Consider the following 19,750-nt stretch of genomic DNA (forward strand, 5'->3'; position numbering starts at 1 on the left):
AATGGGATGCAGGCATCTCAACTAGGATCGCAACTGGTATGCCAGATGCCCACTACCCCATGGTTGCTTTTAATGAAAGCACAATTAAGGCAAGAAAAATCTGGAGAGTGGGCAAGGAGGAGATAATGAACGCTAATCAAAGATTGACATTATTCTCTGTTTCCTTGGAGCCAGCCTGAACTCCTCCTCCAGGAAGACTTGTGATAAATTCTCTCCAGAGCACAGAAATTTCACCATCCACTGGATATCAGTAGCACTCTTGTGATGACTACTCACAGGTTAAGAACTTACCATATCATGGGGGTTAGGAACCTGGACTTGAGCATCAGGCCAACCTACAGCTGAATCACTTTTCTCTAGTCTAGAGTGTCAATATTCTCATTTGGAAATGAGAACTCTAATAGTGCTTATCACATAGGGCAGGTCTAAGGAGGACATTAGGTGATAGGGTCCCTGAGAGTTCTAAGATCTACAAAGATGTTGGAGATCTGGAAAAAAATAGCTCTAAGGTACAAAAAGTTACAAAATTAATAATTATTTAATTAAATATTAAAAACATATTACCTACTGTCAATCGTCTTTCAATCTTTATATAGTTGTATATAAACATGAATCAGAGTAGCATGACCTTACATCTCCTTTCAAAAATTGTATAGTGAAAACATTATATTTACTGTTGGATGAAAGTAGTATCTACTCCATCCCTTCCGCCCGCTTGCCCTTCAACCTTCTACCGTGGAATGACGCAGCAAGAAGGCCCTCATCAAGTACAAGCCCCTTGATGTTGGACTTCTCAGTCCCTGGTTGTGATGGACAGTACATGCCATTCCGGTGAGGTCTCAGATGGAAACAAACACGGGGTTAGAAACTGAAGTAAAGGTACTGTCTTAGGATGAACCATGTCTAGAGTCTCACCCATATTGATTTTGATGAGACTCTAGACTTTGGACTTCTGAGAAGGAGCTGAAGCGAGTTAAGTCTTGGAGGCTACTGGGATGGAATGAATGTATTCTGCATGTGAGAAGGATATGAGTTTTGGAGGTCAGGGGTGGAATAATATGGTTTGAAAGTGCTCCCCATGATTCCTGTGTTGGAATCTTAATTTATGATGCAGTGGTGTTAAGAAGTGGGATTTTCAAGAGATGATTAGATCAGGAGGGCGTAGCTTTCATGTAATGATTTACACTGTTACTGCAGAAATGGGCTAGCTTCTGCAGCAGCAGGCTCCTAATAAAAGGACAAATTCATCCCCTTTTCTCCCACGTGCACTCTTGCCATTCTACCTTCTACCATGGGATGAGGAGCAAGATGGTCCTAATCTGATGTGGACCCTGTCATCTCTGACTGCCCAGCCTCCCAAACTGTAAGAAAAAAATCCCTTATTCAGCAGAGTCTCATGTATTCCACTATAGTAGCACACAACAGACTAAGACAACTATCATATGTATATATTTCTGAAGGTAAATAAGGCAGTTTAGGGATAGACAATATCATCTCCGAATTTTTACCCCTAGCCCTAAAAAACAATTTCAGAGTGGGTTCTGAATATTTATTGCAGGGCATGTTCTCATGCTGGCCCACTTTTTCCAGGTGAGGCCGTGCTTTGTTAGAAAGAAAGATTTTTGTTGTTGTTGTTGCTAAGGCAATAACTAAGACGCAGGGCCGGGGACTTACGGGTGGCAGGCAGGAGTTCCAGGTGGTTGTGTCATCACTGCTGGTGCTTATGCTGACATTACAGTTGTCAACCTGGGATGCACTCAGGCCATGGGAAGTACCAGCATCCTCCAGTTCTTCATTCTGTTGCCGCCGTAGGCTTGCCAGCATCTGCAACTCGGATTCACTCATCTGGCTGGGCTGATAATTTCTCCAGTCATATTCCTGAAAAAGAGGAAGAACATGACAGAGCAAAGGGTTACTTGGTTTTTCTCAATCACATGGGTTACCATCCAATGGTCCTCCACAGCTGTAACCCCTGAAATGGCTCCTCATGAATGAATGAATGAATGAATGAAATGGCTCCCATGAAATGGCTCAAACCTTAATATGCTGTATTAGTGTATTTTTTGTTACTGCAACAAAATATCAGAGGAAACTATCTTTATAAAGAGAAAAGGTTTATTCAGCTCACAGTTCGGGAGGCTCAGGTCCAAGAGTGGACAGCCCCATTGGTTTGGCCTCTGAGGACAACGGATAGAAATGGTGAAATGCATAAGGAGGATGGATTACGTGGCAAGCCAGGAAGCAGAGAAAAAGTAACCAACTGTCTTGTAAGAGCTACCTTCTGAGGGCATGCCCCCAACAATATAAGGACCTCCCACTAGACCAACCTCTAAACATCACAATTGGATTAAGTTTCCGCTATCTAAATACCCTTGAGTTTAGGCTTAAAGTTCTGTATGATTTCAGTAGTGAAAGCATGTTCAAGCCACAACACATGCCTTCATGCTTTGGCTCATTTATTCCTTTGCTCCTGACATGCCAGCCGTACCACTAAGGTTCTAGGAGCATTAAACTTGTGCCAGTCTGCCTTCTTTACTGTGCTTGCACACATGCTAGTCACCTCTGCCCCACGTTCTGGCTAACTCCTAGGCAATCTTCAGGGTCCCAATTATGCATCACTTCTGAATAGAAGCCTTTTCCTCCTTTTCTGTTTTTAAGATTTATTTTATTTTTTTGAGACGTAGAGTTACAGAGAGAGGTAGAGACAGAGAGAGAGAAAGGTCTTCCACCTGCTAGTTCACTCCCCAAGTGGCCTCAATGACTGGGGCTGGGCCAGGCCAAAGCCAGGAGCTTCTCTAGGGTCTCCCATATGGGTGCAGGGGCTCAAGGACTTGGGCCGTACTCCACTGCTTTCCCAGGTGCATTAGCAGGGAGCAGGGTCAGAAGTGGGACCACCAGGATTTGAACCAATATCCATATGGGATGACGGCGCTGCAGGCTGGGCTTTAACCTGCTGTGCCACAGTGCCAGTCTCCAGGGAAGCCTTCTTTGACAACCACCTACTAGGTCAGCTGCTTTATTATGTACTCTCAAAGAATTTTAACATTTTGTCTTTTATTATTTATCATAATTGCAGTTATATAATGGTTTTTTGGACTGCACTGGTTGACTATGAACTCTACAAAGGTGTTCACCACAACTGTTTTAATCCCATTGTATTTCCCATATCTGGTGCTTAATAAGTGTTCAAACAGTACTTGTGGACTGGCCACATAAAAAAATCAAAGCAGTTCTTCTTTAAAAGAAAAATTACTTTCCATAAAGAAGTCTAGTTTATAAGGGAGTTAATGAATTTCAGCATTGTGAACAGTACAATCAAATATATTCAACCGAGAGTAAGACTGAGAATGACTATTTCTGTTAAAAGCCATCAAACAAAATAGAATGTTAAGATGGGAACATGGAAGATCTCACAGCCAGAAAACCCTCACAGCTACAATAAACATCTATACTGACATGGAGCACACTATATTTTCAGTCTGTTACATATATTTTTTTCAAGAAAACTACTATAAATATTTAGAGGCTAATACAGTATTATTTCAATGCACAGGACAGAAACAAGCATATGGAATTTTCAAAACTTTATTTTTGGCCTAAACCACATTTGATGGCTTATGTCACTTTTAACATTGCTAATATATTAGGAGCCCATAGGACCAGTGCAATTTACATCCAGGACTGTCATAGAACATAAAAACAATTTTGAAATTTTCTTGTACAACTGGAAATATAGGTTATACTCAGAAAGATTTTTTCCAAGATGTACTAGGATTTTTAGACATTCAAATCACTACACTTAGTTTCCTGGTCAATGTTTTGAGATGGATACTGTCTTTTCTTGCTTCTTTTCTGCCTTATAGGGATGTAAAACACTGAGAAAATATTGTGAATAGAATTTCTGGTGTTCTTTTTAATAAAGCATTATCATCATCATAACTTGGGGTTTGTATAAGCTTATTATCTAATCATGTGATGTGGGAAATTTCTGGAAAGATGCCTGTGGAAACTCGGTTAAATCCTTACAGTTCATAGCTCCAGCAGCATGGCACCATGAGAGGCCATACAATCATTAATAAGAGATTTCCTAAGTATTTAATATGCTTTGAGAATTCTTGGGGGGGGGCAAAACAGATATTACAAGAAGAATAAAATCCATATTCCAATGAAAGACAAATAAAAAAAGGAAACAGAAATAACTCAAATTCAAAAGAGGAAGTTGAGGGGGACAATAAACACATGAAAAGATGCTCAAGATCACTATTATTAGAGACATACAAATCAAAGCCACAATAAGATACTCTTTACATCCACAAGGATGACTAAAATACAAAAGACAGACAATAACGAGTGCTTGGGAGGATGTGGAGAAACTGGAATACTTATACATTAGTGGTGGTGCTGCAAAATAGTGCAGCCACTTAGGAAAACAGTTTAGTAGTTTCTCAAAATGTGAAACATAAAGTTACCAAGTGACCCAGCAACTCACTTGTTGGTAGATACCAAGAGAACTGAAAACATGTTTACATAAAACTTTGTATACAAATGTTTATAGTAGCTTTATTCATAATAGTGAAATAGTGGAAGCAACTAAATGTCATCAACTGATAAATGGATTTTTGTTAACCATATAATAGAATAAACTATGGTGCATGGTAGATGCTTGGCATAGTGGTTAAAATGCTTCTCAGGATACCATGGCCCATTTATGAGTGCCTGAGTTTGAGAACTGTCTCCACTTTCAACTCCTGCTTCCCATTAATGTGCACCTTGAGAAGCAGCAGGTGATGGCTCAAGTACTTGGGTCCCTGTCACCCATGTAGAAGACCAAGATTAAGTTCTGGACTTCTGGCTTTGGCCTGGCCCAGCTCAGTGTTTACAAGAATTTGTGAACCAGTGGATGGATAGAAGATTTCTGTTTGTCTCTCTGTTTCTCTACCTTTCAAGTAAAATGAAAATAAAAAAAAAAAAAATTGTGCAACAGAAAAAAAAAGTAGTCAAAAATTTAAAAGCTTAAAAAATGCATGGAAAACTGGTATGATAAAACTGTGTATGGAATTGAAAATTATCTGACATCAAAAATAAACTGACCTGGGGCCGGCGCTGTGGTGCAGCAGGTTAAAGCCCTGGCCATACAGGCGCTGGTTCTAGTCCCGGCTGCTCCTCTTCTGATCCAGTTCTCTGCTGTGGCCTGGAATAGCAGTAGAAGATGGCCCAAACCCCTGGGCCCCTGCACCCACATGGGAGACCTGGAAGAAGCTCCTGGCTCCTGACTTTGGGTCAGCACAGCTCCGGCCGTTGTGGCCATCTGGGGAGTGAACCAGCGGATGGAAGACCTCTCTCTCTCTGTCTCTATTTCTCTCTGTAACTCTGTCTTTCAAATAAATAAAAAATAAATCTTTAAAAAAATAAACTGACCTTTCAATTACATTTTCCATGAACTTTTTAAGACACAGATGGACAGAGAGACCTTCCATCTGCTGGTTCACTTTCCAGATGGCCACAATGGCCAGTGATGGATTAGGCTAAAGCCAGGAGCCAAGAGCTTCATCTGGATCTCCTGACACGTGGGTGGAGGTGGGAGGTGGAACAGCCTGGACAGGAAGTGGTGCCTATACAGGTCGCTGGTGTTGCAGGCAGCAACTTTACCTGCTACCATACAATGCCAGCCCCTATTTTCCACGAACTTTTTGAAGCATTCTCACAATTCAGCAGAAAAGAATAATGAAGTACTGATATACATTACAGTTTAGATAAACCTCTTTTTATTATTAAACTTTTATTTAATGAATATAAATTTCCAAAGTACAGCTTATGGGTTATAATGGAACCTTGAAAACATCAATTTAATTGAAAGAAGCCAGGCATGAAAGGCAACAAGCCATGTGATTCCATTTATATGAAATGTCCAGGATAGGCAAACACACAGAGATACAAAGCAGACTCAGTAAACTCACGGGTGCTGGTGGCTGGGAAAAGGGAAATGGACAGTGACTCCTAGGAGGGCTGAGGTTTCTTTGGAGTGATGAAAACGTCCTGAAATAAAGTCATCTTGATGGCTACAGAATTTGGTGGATGCACTACAAACTCCTGAACTGTACACTTTTCAAGAGTGAATTAGTTGGTTATAAATTAAATTTCAATAAAAAGTAGTTGGATAATCAGATATGAAAATCAGAACACCAGCCACCTGACACTGGGTGCAACAGTGAACAAACAACTAAGTGACTTACTGTCCTTTTTCAATTTTCTGTCAAGAAAATAGGGATGAAACATTCCAATGTGTCTATAAGTATGTGACTTGGCATTCCGTTGCCAATGCATGTTTGTACAATTAAAGATGATATTTTAATTTTTACCACTTTTCTTTAGAAGAAGGCTTAATGTGTACTTTGTATGACTGACTCATCCATCCAATTCATTGATTTAATGCTTTAACCTGTATTGTGCCTGAACACTCTGGATACTGAGACAGAAAAATAAGAGATAATATAGTAGTGGTTAAGCTGGGCAGATCTAAAGCTAGACACCAACCTCACCACTTAGCAGTTACATGTGACTGGGAACATCACCCACCCTTTCCACACCTCAAGTGTCTTCATCTCTAAAAAGGGGAGCATCATGTATACTTCATGGAATTTTTGGTGGGCTAAAAGAAATAGTCCATACCAAATGCACAGCATAGTACCTGGCTAACAACTTATACTAGAGATATAACTTATGGTTTTCCCTTTAACAGAAAATGTTTGAGTATGTACCTTCCAAGCATATGTACCATTGTATTAAAATAGTATGTATAATAAAAATAAAGGAATTAAAATGTTTGATATAAAAAATGAATGGACATCATTTAAAAACATTCCTCTGAAATCAAGATGAGTTATTTTTGGCCCACACATTCTGGGGGATATACATCCCACTTGAGGGGGCACTGAGTTGCCCATCAATACATGGATACCCTGTGATTATTACTGGTTCCTTTCATTTTATCTGTCTCCATTCTTTCTTTATGTATCATGTCGGGAGCTGGGGATACAAAGAAAACAAGACCCACCCCTGTCCTTATGGAGTTCAGTCCAGAGAGAACTAACAGGTATTATATGACAGGAATTATAATCAAAACTACAATACAGTATCAATCAATACTGTGATCAATAATATAATAAAGATATGACTAAGATACTAGAGGAATGCAGCACACAAATGACTAAATGCCCAGGAGAATTACAGAAAGCCTCACAGGATTCAAAAGTGGCTTTCAATAGGAATTAAACTTGTTGACAAATGGAATAAGTGGCCCTGGGAGCACTGAAGCGGGGGCTGGAGGAAGGCTGGCAGGGATTCTGCAGTCACTAGAAGTGGTGGAAATGGATTGACTCATTAACTTATTCCATAAACACTTACAGAGGCCCTATTATCTACCAGGCACTACTGGAGTTGTTTGCTTAGAACTCTCTACTTCCGTGATTTTATTTCACACAGTGGCAAAATGTATTCTGATAACACCCTGGAAGCAGCAACCAAAAATGAAGAGAGAAAAGAAACAAAATTTTTCCAGGGTCACAACTGGCAGCAGAGACAGGTAATTAACTTAGTTCCTCGAGACATTTCTGATTTCCAATCTCTTAAACCATTTAAAAAGCACCAGAAAGGCTAAATCATTTATTATTTTTTTTAAAAAAGAAGCCTTGCAATAAAGTCTTCACATTAAAGCGGACAAGATGTCATCTAACTAAATTGTACAGCCGCTGAGAGGCAAAGTGTCTTATGTAATTTTAACTCTGAAAGGCTCAAAATGTTATGTATATAACTCAATTTCATCTCAAAATATCCTTGTAGGAAAAGAGGGAAAAGTTATCCACCAGATTCATTTTAGGAAGAAGACAACGGGCTGGAGGCTTTAGAGTTCAGCTGCGCTCAGTCTCCCAAGTAAGTCCTTTGCTTACTAAACCATTCAAGTCATTTATTTTCATTGATCTTTCTTCAGATGTTATTGGCAGCTCAAGCTGGTGAAATTACAAAGACAATTAAGATATGACTCCTGTATTCATGGGCCTTCCATCCAGTAGGGCAACTGAGATCCATAAAGAAATAATCATAAATAAGCAGAATGTGTTAAAGTATAGCATTCACAACGACACTGAGCCTTGATAATGATGAAAAGGAAAACTGTTAAGTCCAGAAGAAAGATAAAACACAACAAACAAAAACAACCTTTCAACTTTATGACTTTTGCCCAATCTCTGGTCTCAAGATTTTAAGACATAATGGCTTAATCAATCAAATATCTGCCTATAGAATTTTGTGAACCTCAGATAAAATCAAGTTCACTGAACTGTGTGTAACACAAACTAAATTTACAGTGTGGTATGGAGAAAAATGAGCCATGGCCACGGGATAAGATCAGACCAGGAAGTACATCCTGTTCCTTATAGAAGGGAGGGGAAGAGAAGTGGGAGAAAATTGGGATGTTATTCTCATTTTGGAGCTACTGAAATCTTCAAAATGGTCTTTAAGAATCAAGTTTGCATTGTGTAAGTATATGACACCCACAGCATAGTAGACATCATACTACAAAAACTCTTAATAAAAGATGTATCAAATAATCCCTGTCTGGGGCAGTTGTTTAGCCTAGCAGTTAAGACCCGAGTTAAGATGCCTGTATCCCACATCAGAGTATTAACTCCAGTTTCCTGCTAATGTTGACCTGGGGAGGCAGTGGTGATGCCTCAAGTGACTGAGTTCCTGCCATCGGTGTGGGAGAACTGGATTGAGCTCCTGACTTCTTCTTTTTTTTTTTTTTTTTTTGACAGGCAGAGTGGACAGTGAGAGAGACAAAGAGAAAGGTCTTCCTTTTGCCGTTGGTTCACCCTCCAATGGCCACCGCGGTAGGTGCGCTGTGGCCGGCGCACCGCGCTGATCCGATGGCAGGAGCCAGGTGCTTATCCTGGTCTCCTATGGGATGCAGGGCCCAAGCACTTGGGCCATCCTCCACTGCACTCCCTGGCCGCAGCAGAGAGCTGGCCTGGAAGAGGGGCAACCGGGACAGGATTGGTGCCCCGACTGGGACTAGAACCTGGTGTGCTGGCGCCGCAAGGCGGAGGATTAGCCTATTGAGCCGCGGTGCCGGCCATGAGCTCCTGACTTCTGCCTTCAGCCCTGGAGTTGCAGCTCCAGGTGTTGCAGGCATTTGAGAAAGTGAACCAGTTGATGGGAGCTCTCTCTTTCTCAGTCTCTCAAATAAATTTTTAAAATGAGTTACAAAAAGGCCGGCACCGCGGCTCACTAGGCTAATCCTCTGCCTGTGGCGCCGGTACTCCGGGTTCTAGTCCCGGTTGGGGTGCCGGTTCTGTCCCGGTTGCTCCTCTTCCAGTCCAGCTCTCTGCTGTGGCCCAGGGCAGGCAGTGGAGGATGGCCCAAGTGCTTGGGACCTGCACCCACATGGGAGACCAGGAGGAAGCACCTGGCTCCTGGCTTCAGATCAGCGCAGCGTGCCGGCCGTACAGCCATTTGGGGGGTGAACCAACGGAAGGAAGACCTTTCTCTCTGTCTCTCTCTCTCTCTAACTCTGCCTGTCAAAAAAAAATGAGTTACAAGAATTCATATATCTTTGTAACTTTAAAGAAGTATCACTTACTACAAAGGGGATGGTAGCTGCTAGAATAGAATACAAAAGGCAATACAAGAGAAGGGAGATAGACAAAATGCTTTGGCCTTTCAGAAAAGAGAGAGGCTGGGGCTGGTGGTGCAGCCCAGTTAAGCTGCCACCTGCAACACTGGCATCCTTTATGAGTGCTTATTCAAGTCTTGGCTGTGCCACTTTCAATCCAGCTTCTGGCTGAAGTGCCTGGGAAGGCAGCAGAGGATTGCCGAGGTACTTGGATCATTGACACCCATGTGGGAGACCAGAATGGGGTTCCTGGCTCCTAGCATCAGCCTGGCCCAGCTCCAGCTGTTGTGACCATTTGGGTGGTTGGCCAGTGGATGGAAGACCTCTCCCCTCTCTCTCTTTCTGTTACTCTGCCTAAACAAATAAATCTTAAAAAAAAAAAAGAGAAGTCACTTTGCACGGGATCAGTAACAGCTTCCTGGAAGAGAAGCTCTTAGCTGGGGCTTGAAGAACAAGAAGGGTAGCACGGCAGCATATTCCAACCAGCAGGCAGGAAAACGTGGGGCAACCGAGAAGCATGGAGCTTATACATATAGAAAAATCAATAAACAGACTAGAAAATAAAACCCAAACATTAGTGTTTTGGAAATGAGACAAGCAACACTGTTCTAAAGCAACAACGACAGAAACACCCACAATTTAATGAAGCCTTTGGAAGACGAAATGGGTTTCCCTGCCCAAGTCGAAGAGTTTACCAAAAGACATATTTTGACAAAGATTATATCAAAAGATGCAAACGCCCTTTAGAATAGAATAGAGAACTAAACGGTATAAAATTTGCACAGTGCAACACTATACAGCAATAAAATGAGAGCAATATGGAATTTCATGAACAAAACGCTAAGTGAGAGAAGCCACACTACATACTGGTAAAGTTAATCTTGGGAAGAGTCAGTTGTGAGGGGCAAGCGATAGGAAGGGAGCATATTAGGGCTACTGGGGTGCTGCTACTGTTTTTTCTTGATCCAGGTGTTAAAAAGGTTTGTTCAGTCTGTGAATATTCATCAGAGTATGTGCTTGTGGTATGCACACTGCCCCATGTTCAACAACAAAAGGAATTCTAAGGTTCAAAAAAGATTTCCCAGAAAGTGATTATTTGTTAATTATTGGCAAGTCACTCTGTACAATTCTAGTGGGAAAAAAGCATGTTGTAAATGCAGCTGAGAGGTCAGAACCTACTGACAGTTTAAAATTTACATTTATTATTTAAGAATTTAATAGCTGCATTCAGAAAATTCTACAAGTTTTTTTTGGACTCTTACACAAGAAAGAAAAGTACTAGAAAATTCCATTTTCCAAAGGTAATTTTAAACTTTAATTGCCATTTTTATTTGAGGGTTAATCTCCTAGCCATTACTGTTTACTGACAGTATTTAATCTCCACACTGATCGTTTACATAATGGCTGATGGCACATTAGTGTCCCAGGGCATCTCTTCCCCAGCTAGCACTCCTGAGCCACCTGTCTCCCCATGGGTTTGTCCTGATTTTCCAAAGAAAACAAAAACATTAGAGAAGATAAATTTCTTCAATAAAAATTTGATAAGTAGGATGCTAACCTTAGCATTAGAATATTAGGGGAAAGGAAATGTTCTATAGATGCCCCTGAACTTATGATGGGGTTATGTCCTGATAAACCCATTTCACCGTAAATTAAAAATATGATTAGGTTAGAAGTGCACCTACTACACCTAAACCACAGAACATCCCAAGTTGGCAACATAGTGCAATGTAGTCTTGGTTGTTTTTTCTTGTGACTGTGAGGTTCACAGGGAGCTGCCCTCCCTGCTGCTGCCCAGTGTCAGAGTCAGTATTGTACTGCTTACTGCTAGCCCAGAAAAAGTCAAAATTCAAAATGTCAAGTATGGATTCTACCGAATGAGTATGCCTTTCTCATCACCAAAAGTCAAAAAATTTTGAGTTGAATCATGGGTAAGTCAAAACCCATCTATAGTGGCTTTGGCTGAACAGTCAATGTATTTTCATGGACTCAAACTACTGAAAGTCACTTAATTCCTGTCAAGTTTTTCTACCTGCAATTTCTGAAGCTTTAAATTGCTCTTCTTTATTAGAGTACATGGCACATTATTTGCATGCGGGGATGTTCAGAAATGGAGATTATCAAAATGTCCTAATGACTTCTGTAATTCTATACCATCATCCAAATTTTAGATAATTCCATTTTTAATCATTGTAACATACTTCTATTCAAGGTCATTTTGCCTTTGCAAATAATGAAACACTTGATGGAATGAAAGGGAAAGAATAATGAGCAACAGAGGAGTTTGTACAGAAAAATATTCACAGAGAAGGCAGAGGGCTAAAAGCAAGTTCCACTCAGAAAATTTTTATACCAAATTCTTTTGCTGGCAGCACAAATGTTACATAATCATCAAATTTTGTAGTTTCAGCATATTTTCAGAAACTGATCACAACTCTTGTTTTTTTAGAGACAAGGAAAGAATGCAGTTTTGACAAAACATCAAATGTTAGACTGTTTTCCAAAAGCTATTAGTAAGCAGTGTCCAATTTGATAAGTGAAACATTCTTCCCATTGTTAGCACTATGGTTGATGAAATGCTACTAGTTTTTCCCCAGTTTAATTCAGTCTATCAGCCATGAAACTATGCATCTGCAAGTTAGCTTCTGAACAAGGTAAGCACACACAGGGTGGTCTCTGGGGAATGACCACACAGATTCCACTCTTTGCTTTTAAATGCTTTTTTCTCTTCAGGGTATCCCTGCAAAACCACCCACATGTTAACTGGCAGAAGGCACTCATCAATTCATTCGGTGTAGCACTTGATTCAACCATAAACACAGAGCAAGAAGCACACAATCATAATTGCTCTCACGTATTGAACGGTATCTGTAAACTAACTTCTGGAGTCTTATGTATGTACAATGGTTTTATTTGCTACAGAATGTCAGGCATACAGGTCTACATTTCTAACTCTCAGCACTAGGAGAAGAAAATACACAGCAGGGTTATGAGCTTGGTGGTCTACAATGCCCCATTCTCATTTCATGCTTATAATAAGCATTATTCTCCTCAACTCTATAGATGATGTAATTGAGGCTTAGAAAGATAAAGAAGTATGTCCAAGGTCACAAAGGTAAGAAGGAGCAAAGCCAGGACTCTGGCTAGTGTTCTGAGTCACGGTGCCATTGATCTTGACTTCCCAGTTTTGAAGAATAAAAAAATAGAAAGACTGGACAGAGAGCTCTGTCTGGGGAAGGCTGTTGTTAACAAGTGGTCCAGAGCAGCCTGAGACCGGTGGGTATGAGGAAGACTCTGTAAAGGAGGAAGAGGGGCACCTCTAAGTGTCCCTGCAAAGTTCAGCCACAGCAATGAACATGTGGGCAACACGTGGGCCAATCCGCCGCAGAAAGAGCTGTTTTGAAACAATGCAATATTGTTGTAGTCAAAGCAAGTAAGGGGTCAGAAACACATTTATGAATCCTTCAAACAATGGGGCATTGTTGGAAAAACAGCTGTAAATGCATTCTTGAGTAGCAAATACAAACAGAGACAGATGGTCTCCCTTTGAACAAACAGTATTATATACACTAGAATATGCATAATTTTAAATGATCAAACAATGTTTTTAAAATTGTATCATTTCATTCTAAGTTTGTAGAATACAAATTGCATAGACTTTTATTACTTTTCAAAAATATATGATGATAGATTCCTTACTCCAATACTGAGCTCACATGCATCAAGGAGGAAGGTGATGAAACAAATCCTTTTCACATTATCCAAAGGAAATTGTTTCACAATTAGAAGAAAAAAATTTGCTCACAATGCACTATAGCTTAAAATATCTTTAAAAATGTCCTTCCATAATTCAGTTTTGATACTCAGAAATGGATTTATGAAAGTTAAAATCAAATTTTACATGATTCACTTTACCATTCTTTTACTATAAAAACATGTTTTTAGTTTTCCTAAAAAGAACATTGAGATTTTTAATTTGTAGGATATTTTCTTATGAAACTTCAAGGATCTCAAACTTTTTCTGGAGGCACAAATCCTGTATCTAAGTCTGTTTGTTTGTTTAAAGATGCACACAATGGCACTTTCAAGTTTAAAATGGTGCATTCAAAATCGTTTGAATACAGTTATATGTGCGGAAAAGTTTAATTACTAGCTATCTACATGGTTGCAATACTACCCAGAGGGCTGTACTTCTTTCTTAATTAAAAATATTTAAACTTAATAATAGAGAACTCTATTAAAATATGAATAAAACATTACAAGGAAGAAGTTTACCAAGTCATTAACAAATCAATCCCAGTAAGCATTTCCTAAGAGTAATTAGTACTCTTCCATATCAGGGGGTTAGAAAGACAGTTTTCTAAGAGCCTGTACCCAGTTTTCTAAGAGCCTGTAATTTTCCTTTGCCACAAAGTCGCTTCACTTGGGCACTTTGGGGGAGCACAGATTTTCAATGGGATGCCCCTTGCAATTCTTGATTGCAAAATCTTGATGCCTAAGTTCCTCCTATAATCTTTCACAGCCAAGTAAATATGATTATCAACTGCCGAGTTGCTCACATTCCAACTTAGGAGGGAACCTTTATGTCACCTGTTTCCTCTTCTCCATATCCTGTTAGTTCTACCTCTCAAACATTCCAGTTGTGTACCAGCTCCCTTCATGTCTACTCTAAATTATCAGTTTAAGCCCTTAATTGCTTTCTCTGCCTCCATTCCTGTCCTGTTGCATCCATTCTTGACAGATAGAAGAAAGCTTCTGAATGTTTATCAGACAACATGGCTGTCTTGCTTAAAATTTTTTCAAGTTTGCCACTGCAGTTGGAACAAAGATCACTCTACTCACCAAAGCCCTCCTGGCCTTATATGACCTGGGCCCTGTTCACTCTCTCACTTCATCCTCTTCTACTTTCTCCTTGATTACATGTCTCAATGACATGGATTCTCTATTCTTCCTCAAAGATGCATATTTCAGGAGATTTCTATCTAGCTGTTCCTAATCCCTAAAATATTATTTCCAGGTTCTTTGCCTGGCTGAATTCTCTCTAGACTTCAGCTCTTAGCTCAAAAGTCAGTTATTCAGATATCACATAAAGGCATCTACCATTCCGTCCAACCTTGCTGCTCTATTCCATCGTCCTATTTCTTCTCACACCCTTATCATAGTTGGTACTTATTTGCTTGTTGTCTATTGCCCAACAGATTTAAGCTCCTGAGGAGAGAGGCCTTATCTGTCTTAGTAATGTTATACTTCTAGAACCTGGGAGGGTGTTTGACCTAGTAGGCACTAAAGAGAAGAGATACGACTATGTAACCAGAGCCAACATATTTGTATTATATCATCCTGAGGCCCTTTGTTTTTAGAGACATAGCTTAGGGTGTGGAAATCCCCAATATGCACATATTCTAAATATATGGACTAGCTGCATTTATATTAATATTAGAAGGACTTCTAGTTCCAGGATAATTCTCAAAATTTTCATATAGCATCAAGTGTATTTCCTAAGTCATACTAATAGCATCATTCTAGGTTCCCTGAACTCACCACATATATGTTAAGAATTGAATACTAGAGCCACAAAAGTCAAAATAAAAAATCTTAACTATTTTGTAATGAAGAAAAAATTTCCATTCAAATGAAATTCATTTGTGGAGGCAATTAGAAAAGAAAAAGAAATAAAAAGAATCCAGATTGGCAAAGAAGAAGCAAAATTTAACTTGCATCTGTTTCCCATAACATGATCTTGTTTATAGGAAATTACAAAGTAAAAACAAAAACAAAAACTCACATTCAAAAACTACTAGAAGTAACAAAAGAGACTCACCAAGGTTGTAAGATAAAAAAAAAATCAATATATGAAAAATCAACTGTATTTCTAAACACTGGAAATGAACAAGGAAAAATGAGATTAAGAAAATAATTTCACTTCCAGTCCAGCTCTCTGCTGTGGCCCGGGAAGGCAGTGGAGGATGGCCCAAGTCCTTGGGCCCTGCACCGGCATGGGAGACCAGGAGGAAGCACCTGGCTTCTGGCTTCGGATCGGCGCAGTGCGCTGGCCATAGCAGCCATTTGGGGAGTGAACCAACGGAAGGAAGACCTTTCTCTCTGTCTCTCTCACTGTCTAACTGCTTGTCAAAAAAAAAAACAAAAACAAAACAAAACAAGAAAATAATTTCATTCACAATAGTATCAAAATTAATAAAATTCTTAGGAATGAATTTAATAAAAGCAGCACAAGATTTATATGGTGAAAACTACAAACATTTATGAAAGAAATTAAAGAACATTTAAAAAAATAGAAAGACATACGATGGGCTGGTAAGTTTATTACCATTAAGATAGTAGTAATACTGCTCAAATCCCTACCAAAACCCAGTGGCCATTTTTGCAGAAACTGACAACCTGATCCTCACGTTTATATGGAAGTGCAAGGGACCCCATTAAGAAAAAGCAGAGAAAAGTTGAAGAATCCATACTTCCTGACTTCAGAGGTTACTACTGAGCTATGGTGATCAAGATAACATGGTACCAGCATGGGGATAGATACAAAGGTCAGTGGAATGGAATCACAACACCACAAACAGTACTTGAAGTATGGCCTACTCATTGCAGGAAAGAACTGTCTTCAAAAAATGGTACCAGGACAATTAGAAATCCATGTGAAACATGTAGGTAGGCCTTACCTCACACCACACACAAAAGTGAACTCAAAATGGATCACAGAAGTAGATTCAAGGGTTAAAATAATAAAACTCTTAGATAAAGAAATAGAATAACACTTTTGTGGATTGGGGCTAGGCACTGGCTTCTGAGATATAACAACAAATGCACAAGCAACAGAAGAAAAAAAAAACAGATAAACTAGACTTCATCAAATGAAAGCTTCTGTGCTCAGAGGACACAAGAAATGAAAAGACAATCCACAGAATGGAAGAAAATGTCTGCAAATCATATAGTTAAGGGACTTTCACCCAAAATGTACTAAGAATTCTTAAAAATGAACTATAACAATTTAAAAACAGGTAAAGGATCTGAATAGGAATTTTCCCAAAAGAGATGTACAGTTAATAAGTACATGTGGGTGAAGTTGCCTCATGCACTGCCAGCATCTGGTGGGCACCCGTCAGCATCCTGGCTGCTCCATTTCTGATCCAGTTCCCTGCTGATGGCCTGGGAAAGCAGCAGAGGATGGCCCAAGTGCTGAGCCCCTGCGACGCACATGAGAATCCTGGATGAGGCTCCTGGCTTCTGGCTTCGGACTGGCTCAGTCCTGGCTGTCACAGCCACTTGGGGAGTGAACCAGTGGATTAAAGATCTCTCTTCCTCTGTCTTTCCCTCTCTAACTTTTTTTCATAAGCTAGAAACTTTTTATTTAAGGTATACAAACTTCGTGCATAAACACAAATTTAGGAACATATCTCTCTATAACTTTGGCTTTCAATTAAATAAACGAAAGAAAATTTTTTTACAGATAATATCTGGCCAGGCATTTGACCTGGAAGTTCCATCACTGCTGGAATATGGGATGCCTGGATCCCATATCAGAGTACTTGGGTTTGATGTCTGCCTCGTGTTCCTGAGTCTAGCTTCCTGGAGGGAGGCAGTGGTGATGGCTCAAGTAGTTGAGTTCCTGCCACATATTTGGGACACTTGGATTGAGTTCTTGGTGCCTGGCTTTGCCACCCCTACTTCCCCCATTGATATGGTCGTCATCAGGGAAGTGAACCAGTGAATAGGATCTCCCTTCCTCTTTCTCTCTCTCTGCTCCTCAAATGAATAATAATATAAAAAGATAACATCATTAGTCACTGAGAAATGCAAATCAGAATCATAGTGGAATGCCACTTCCTACCCATTAAGATGGCTTATATGCAAAAGGAAGACAAGAAGAAGTGCTGACTAGGATGCAGAGAAACTGGAACCCTCATTCACTGCAGGTGGGAATGCAAAATGGTGTTACCCCTTTGGAAAAGTTTTGCAGTTCCTCAAAAATTAATCACAGAGTTCCACATGACTTAGCAATTCCATTCCTAGGTTTATACACTGGATTATTAAAAATGTATGTCCATATGAAAACTTGTACACAAATGTTTCACAGTAGCAACAGTCATAACAACAACAACAAAAAAAACAATCCAATCAAAATGTCCATCAACTGATGAACAAATATCGACAATCCATACAATGGATTCAGGCATGAAAAGGAATGAAGTATTATGATATGGCTGGGCCTTGAAAAACTGCTAAGTGAAAGAAATCAGACACAAAAGGCCATGCATTGTATGATTTCATTGATAGGAAATATCCAAATTAGGCAGAATCACAAAGACACAGAGTAGATTAATGGCTCCAAGGGGCTTGTGGGGCAGAGGTAATAGAGTGGCTGCTAGCGGGTACTGGATTTCTTTTGGGGAGATGAAAATGATTTAAAATTAGATAGTGGCAAGAGTTGCACAGTTCTGTGACTATGCTGAAAACCAATGGGGTAGGCAGTTGGCACAGTGATTGAGATGCTGCTTGGGACACCTACATCCTACGTCAGTGCCTGGGTCCAGGCCCTGCCTCTAATCCTGATTCCGGCTTTCTGTTAACGTGCATCTTGGGAAGCAGCAGGTGACAGTTCAAGTATTTGGGTCCCTTCTACTCACATTAAAGACTGGCTTTGGCCTAATCCAGCCTCGGCTGCTGAAGGCATTTAGGGAGTAAACTATCAGATGGGAGATCTATGTGTATCTCTGCCTTTCAATTAAATAAATAAATAGCATATTGAATTGTGTACTTTGAAAGGATAAAGCCTTTTTGTCTGAAATCAATTTCAATGAAATATTTATTTACAAACAAGTCATTCCTATGGGTCTCCAGGATCTGGGGAAAAATCCCTTTGTGGAGCAAGCAGGTGTACAATGACCTTCAGGGTGACTCACTTTCAGATTTTTAGCTGTAAACACAAAGTGAAGAAGATGCTGATTACTAGAATCTGTTCACTGTGGGAATGAACAGAGAGGGAAAGGGGGATAGAGAAAGAGAGAGAGAGAGAGATTTTCCATCTGCTGATTTACTCCACAGATTGTCACAATGGCCAGAGCTGAGCCAGACCAAAGTGAGGAGCTCCATCTTGGTTTCCCACATGGGGTGCAGCAGCCCAAACACTTGGGCCATCTTCCGCTGCTTTCCCCAGACCATTAGCAGGGAGGTGGATTGGAAGTAGAGCAGCCAGAACACAAACCAGTATCTATGTGGGATACTGGTGTTGCTGGCAGTGGCTTTAGCTGCTATGTCACAATGCTGGCCCCATGAACTTTTTTAAAGGTGGCTCTGGAAGAACACTTCATTTTTATTACAAATTCACTTTGAAATGAAGCAAGAATGCCTAAGCCTTCAATAATTTTATGTCATATTAAAAGATGATTAGATTTGTAAATGTGAGCTGCAGACTGCAGTGATCATGCAGGTTGTTAGAGATAAAATTGTGTTAGTGTGAATTCTGACATTGAGGTTCAAACTGCTCTGCACAAGGGGGAAGCAACGTCTTTGCACCTTCAACCAAAGATAAAGCTTCCTGTTCCTGTTCATCCCTTTGAAGCTACTGCTCCAAGTCAGTTTCTTAAGCTGTAAACTGGAATAGTAGTTTCTCATAGGGCTCTTGTGAGGAAGAAGAGACATGTCTACCTGTAAGGAGTATTAAAATATCTGTAGTGAGCAGTATTAAAAAGTCTTTTGAAAAAATTCAACTGGTTTCTGGGTCTTATCCTAAAAGCCTCTTAAATGAAGATAATGGGTGACAGCAAATGTCTCGCTCTTCTTTCCAACACTGGTCTCTTAACTTCTTTTATTATTCCCTGGTAGTAGAAAGCACTCCTTTTTTTGGCAATGTGCTCTGCTGTGTGGCGAGGTACTTCAAGTTCATGTGTGTCTGAAGTTTCCAAGCTTAATTTTGTAGTCTGCTTTGATTTGTAGAGAAAAAAGGAGAGACCAAAAATTAGCAGTTTTTTGGATGCCAGATTCCACTTCCTAGAAGGTGGTGGCAAATACATTAGAGGGTGGCGCTGGCATTCTGGTGGGCCTTGTGATGCAGACATCACA

The 19,750-nt window shown here is 40.0% G+C and overlaps 1 protein-coding gene across 2 annotated transcripts in view; it reads right to left on the reverse strand.

Annotated features, from left to right (window-relative positions):
- CFAP20DC (CFAP20 domain containing) overlaps positions 1-19,750 on the reverse strand; it is a 268,464-nt gene that overhangs the window by 66,026 nt on the left and 182,688 nt on the right. For both annotated transcript variants that reach the window (XM_062200180.1, XM_062200181.1), the window contains one exon: positions 1,675-1,878. In XM_062200180.1, coding sequence (XP_062056164.1) covers positions 1,675-1,878 — 204 coding nt within the window. The remainder of the gene's footprint in view (positions 1-1,674; positions 1,879-19,750) is intronic.

The sequence above is a fragment of the Lepus europaeus genome, chromosome 9 (assembly GCF_033115175.1).
Source record: "Lepus europaeus isolate LE1 chromosome 9, mLepTim1.pri, whole genome shotgun sequence".
NCBI lineage: Eukaryota > Metazoa > Chordata > Mammalia > Lagomorpha > Leporidae > Lepus > Lepus europaeus.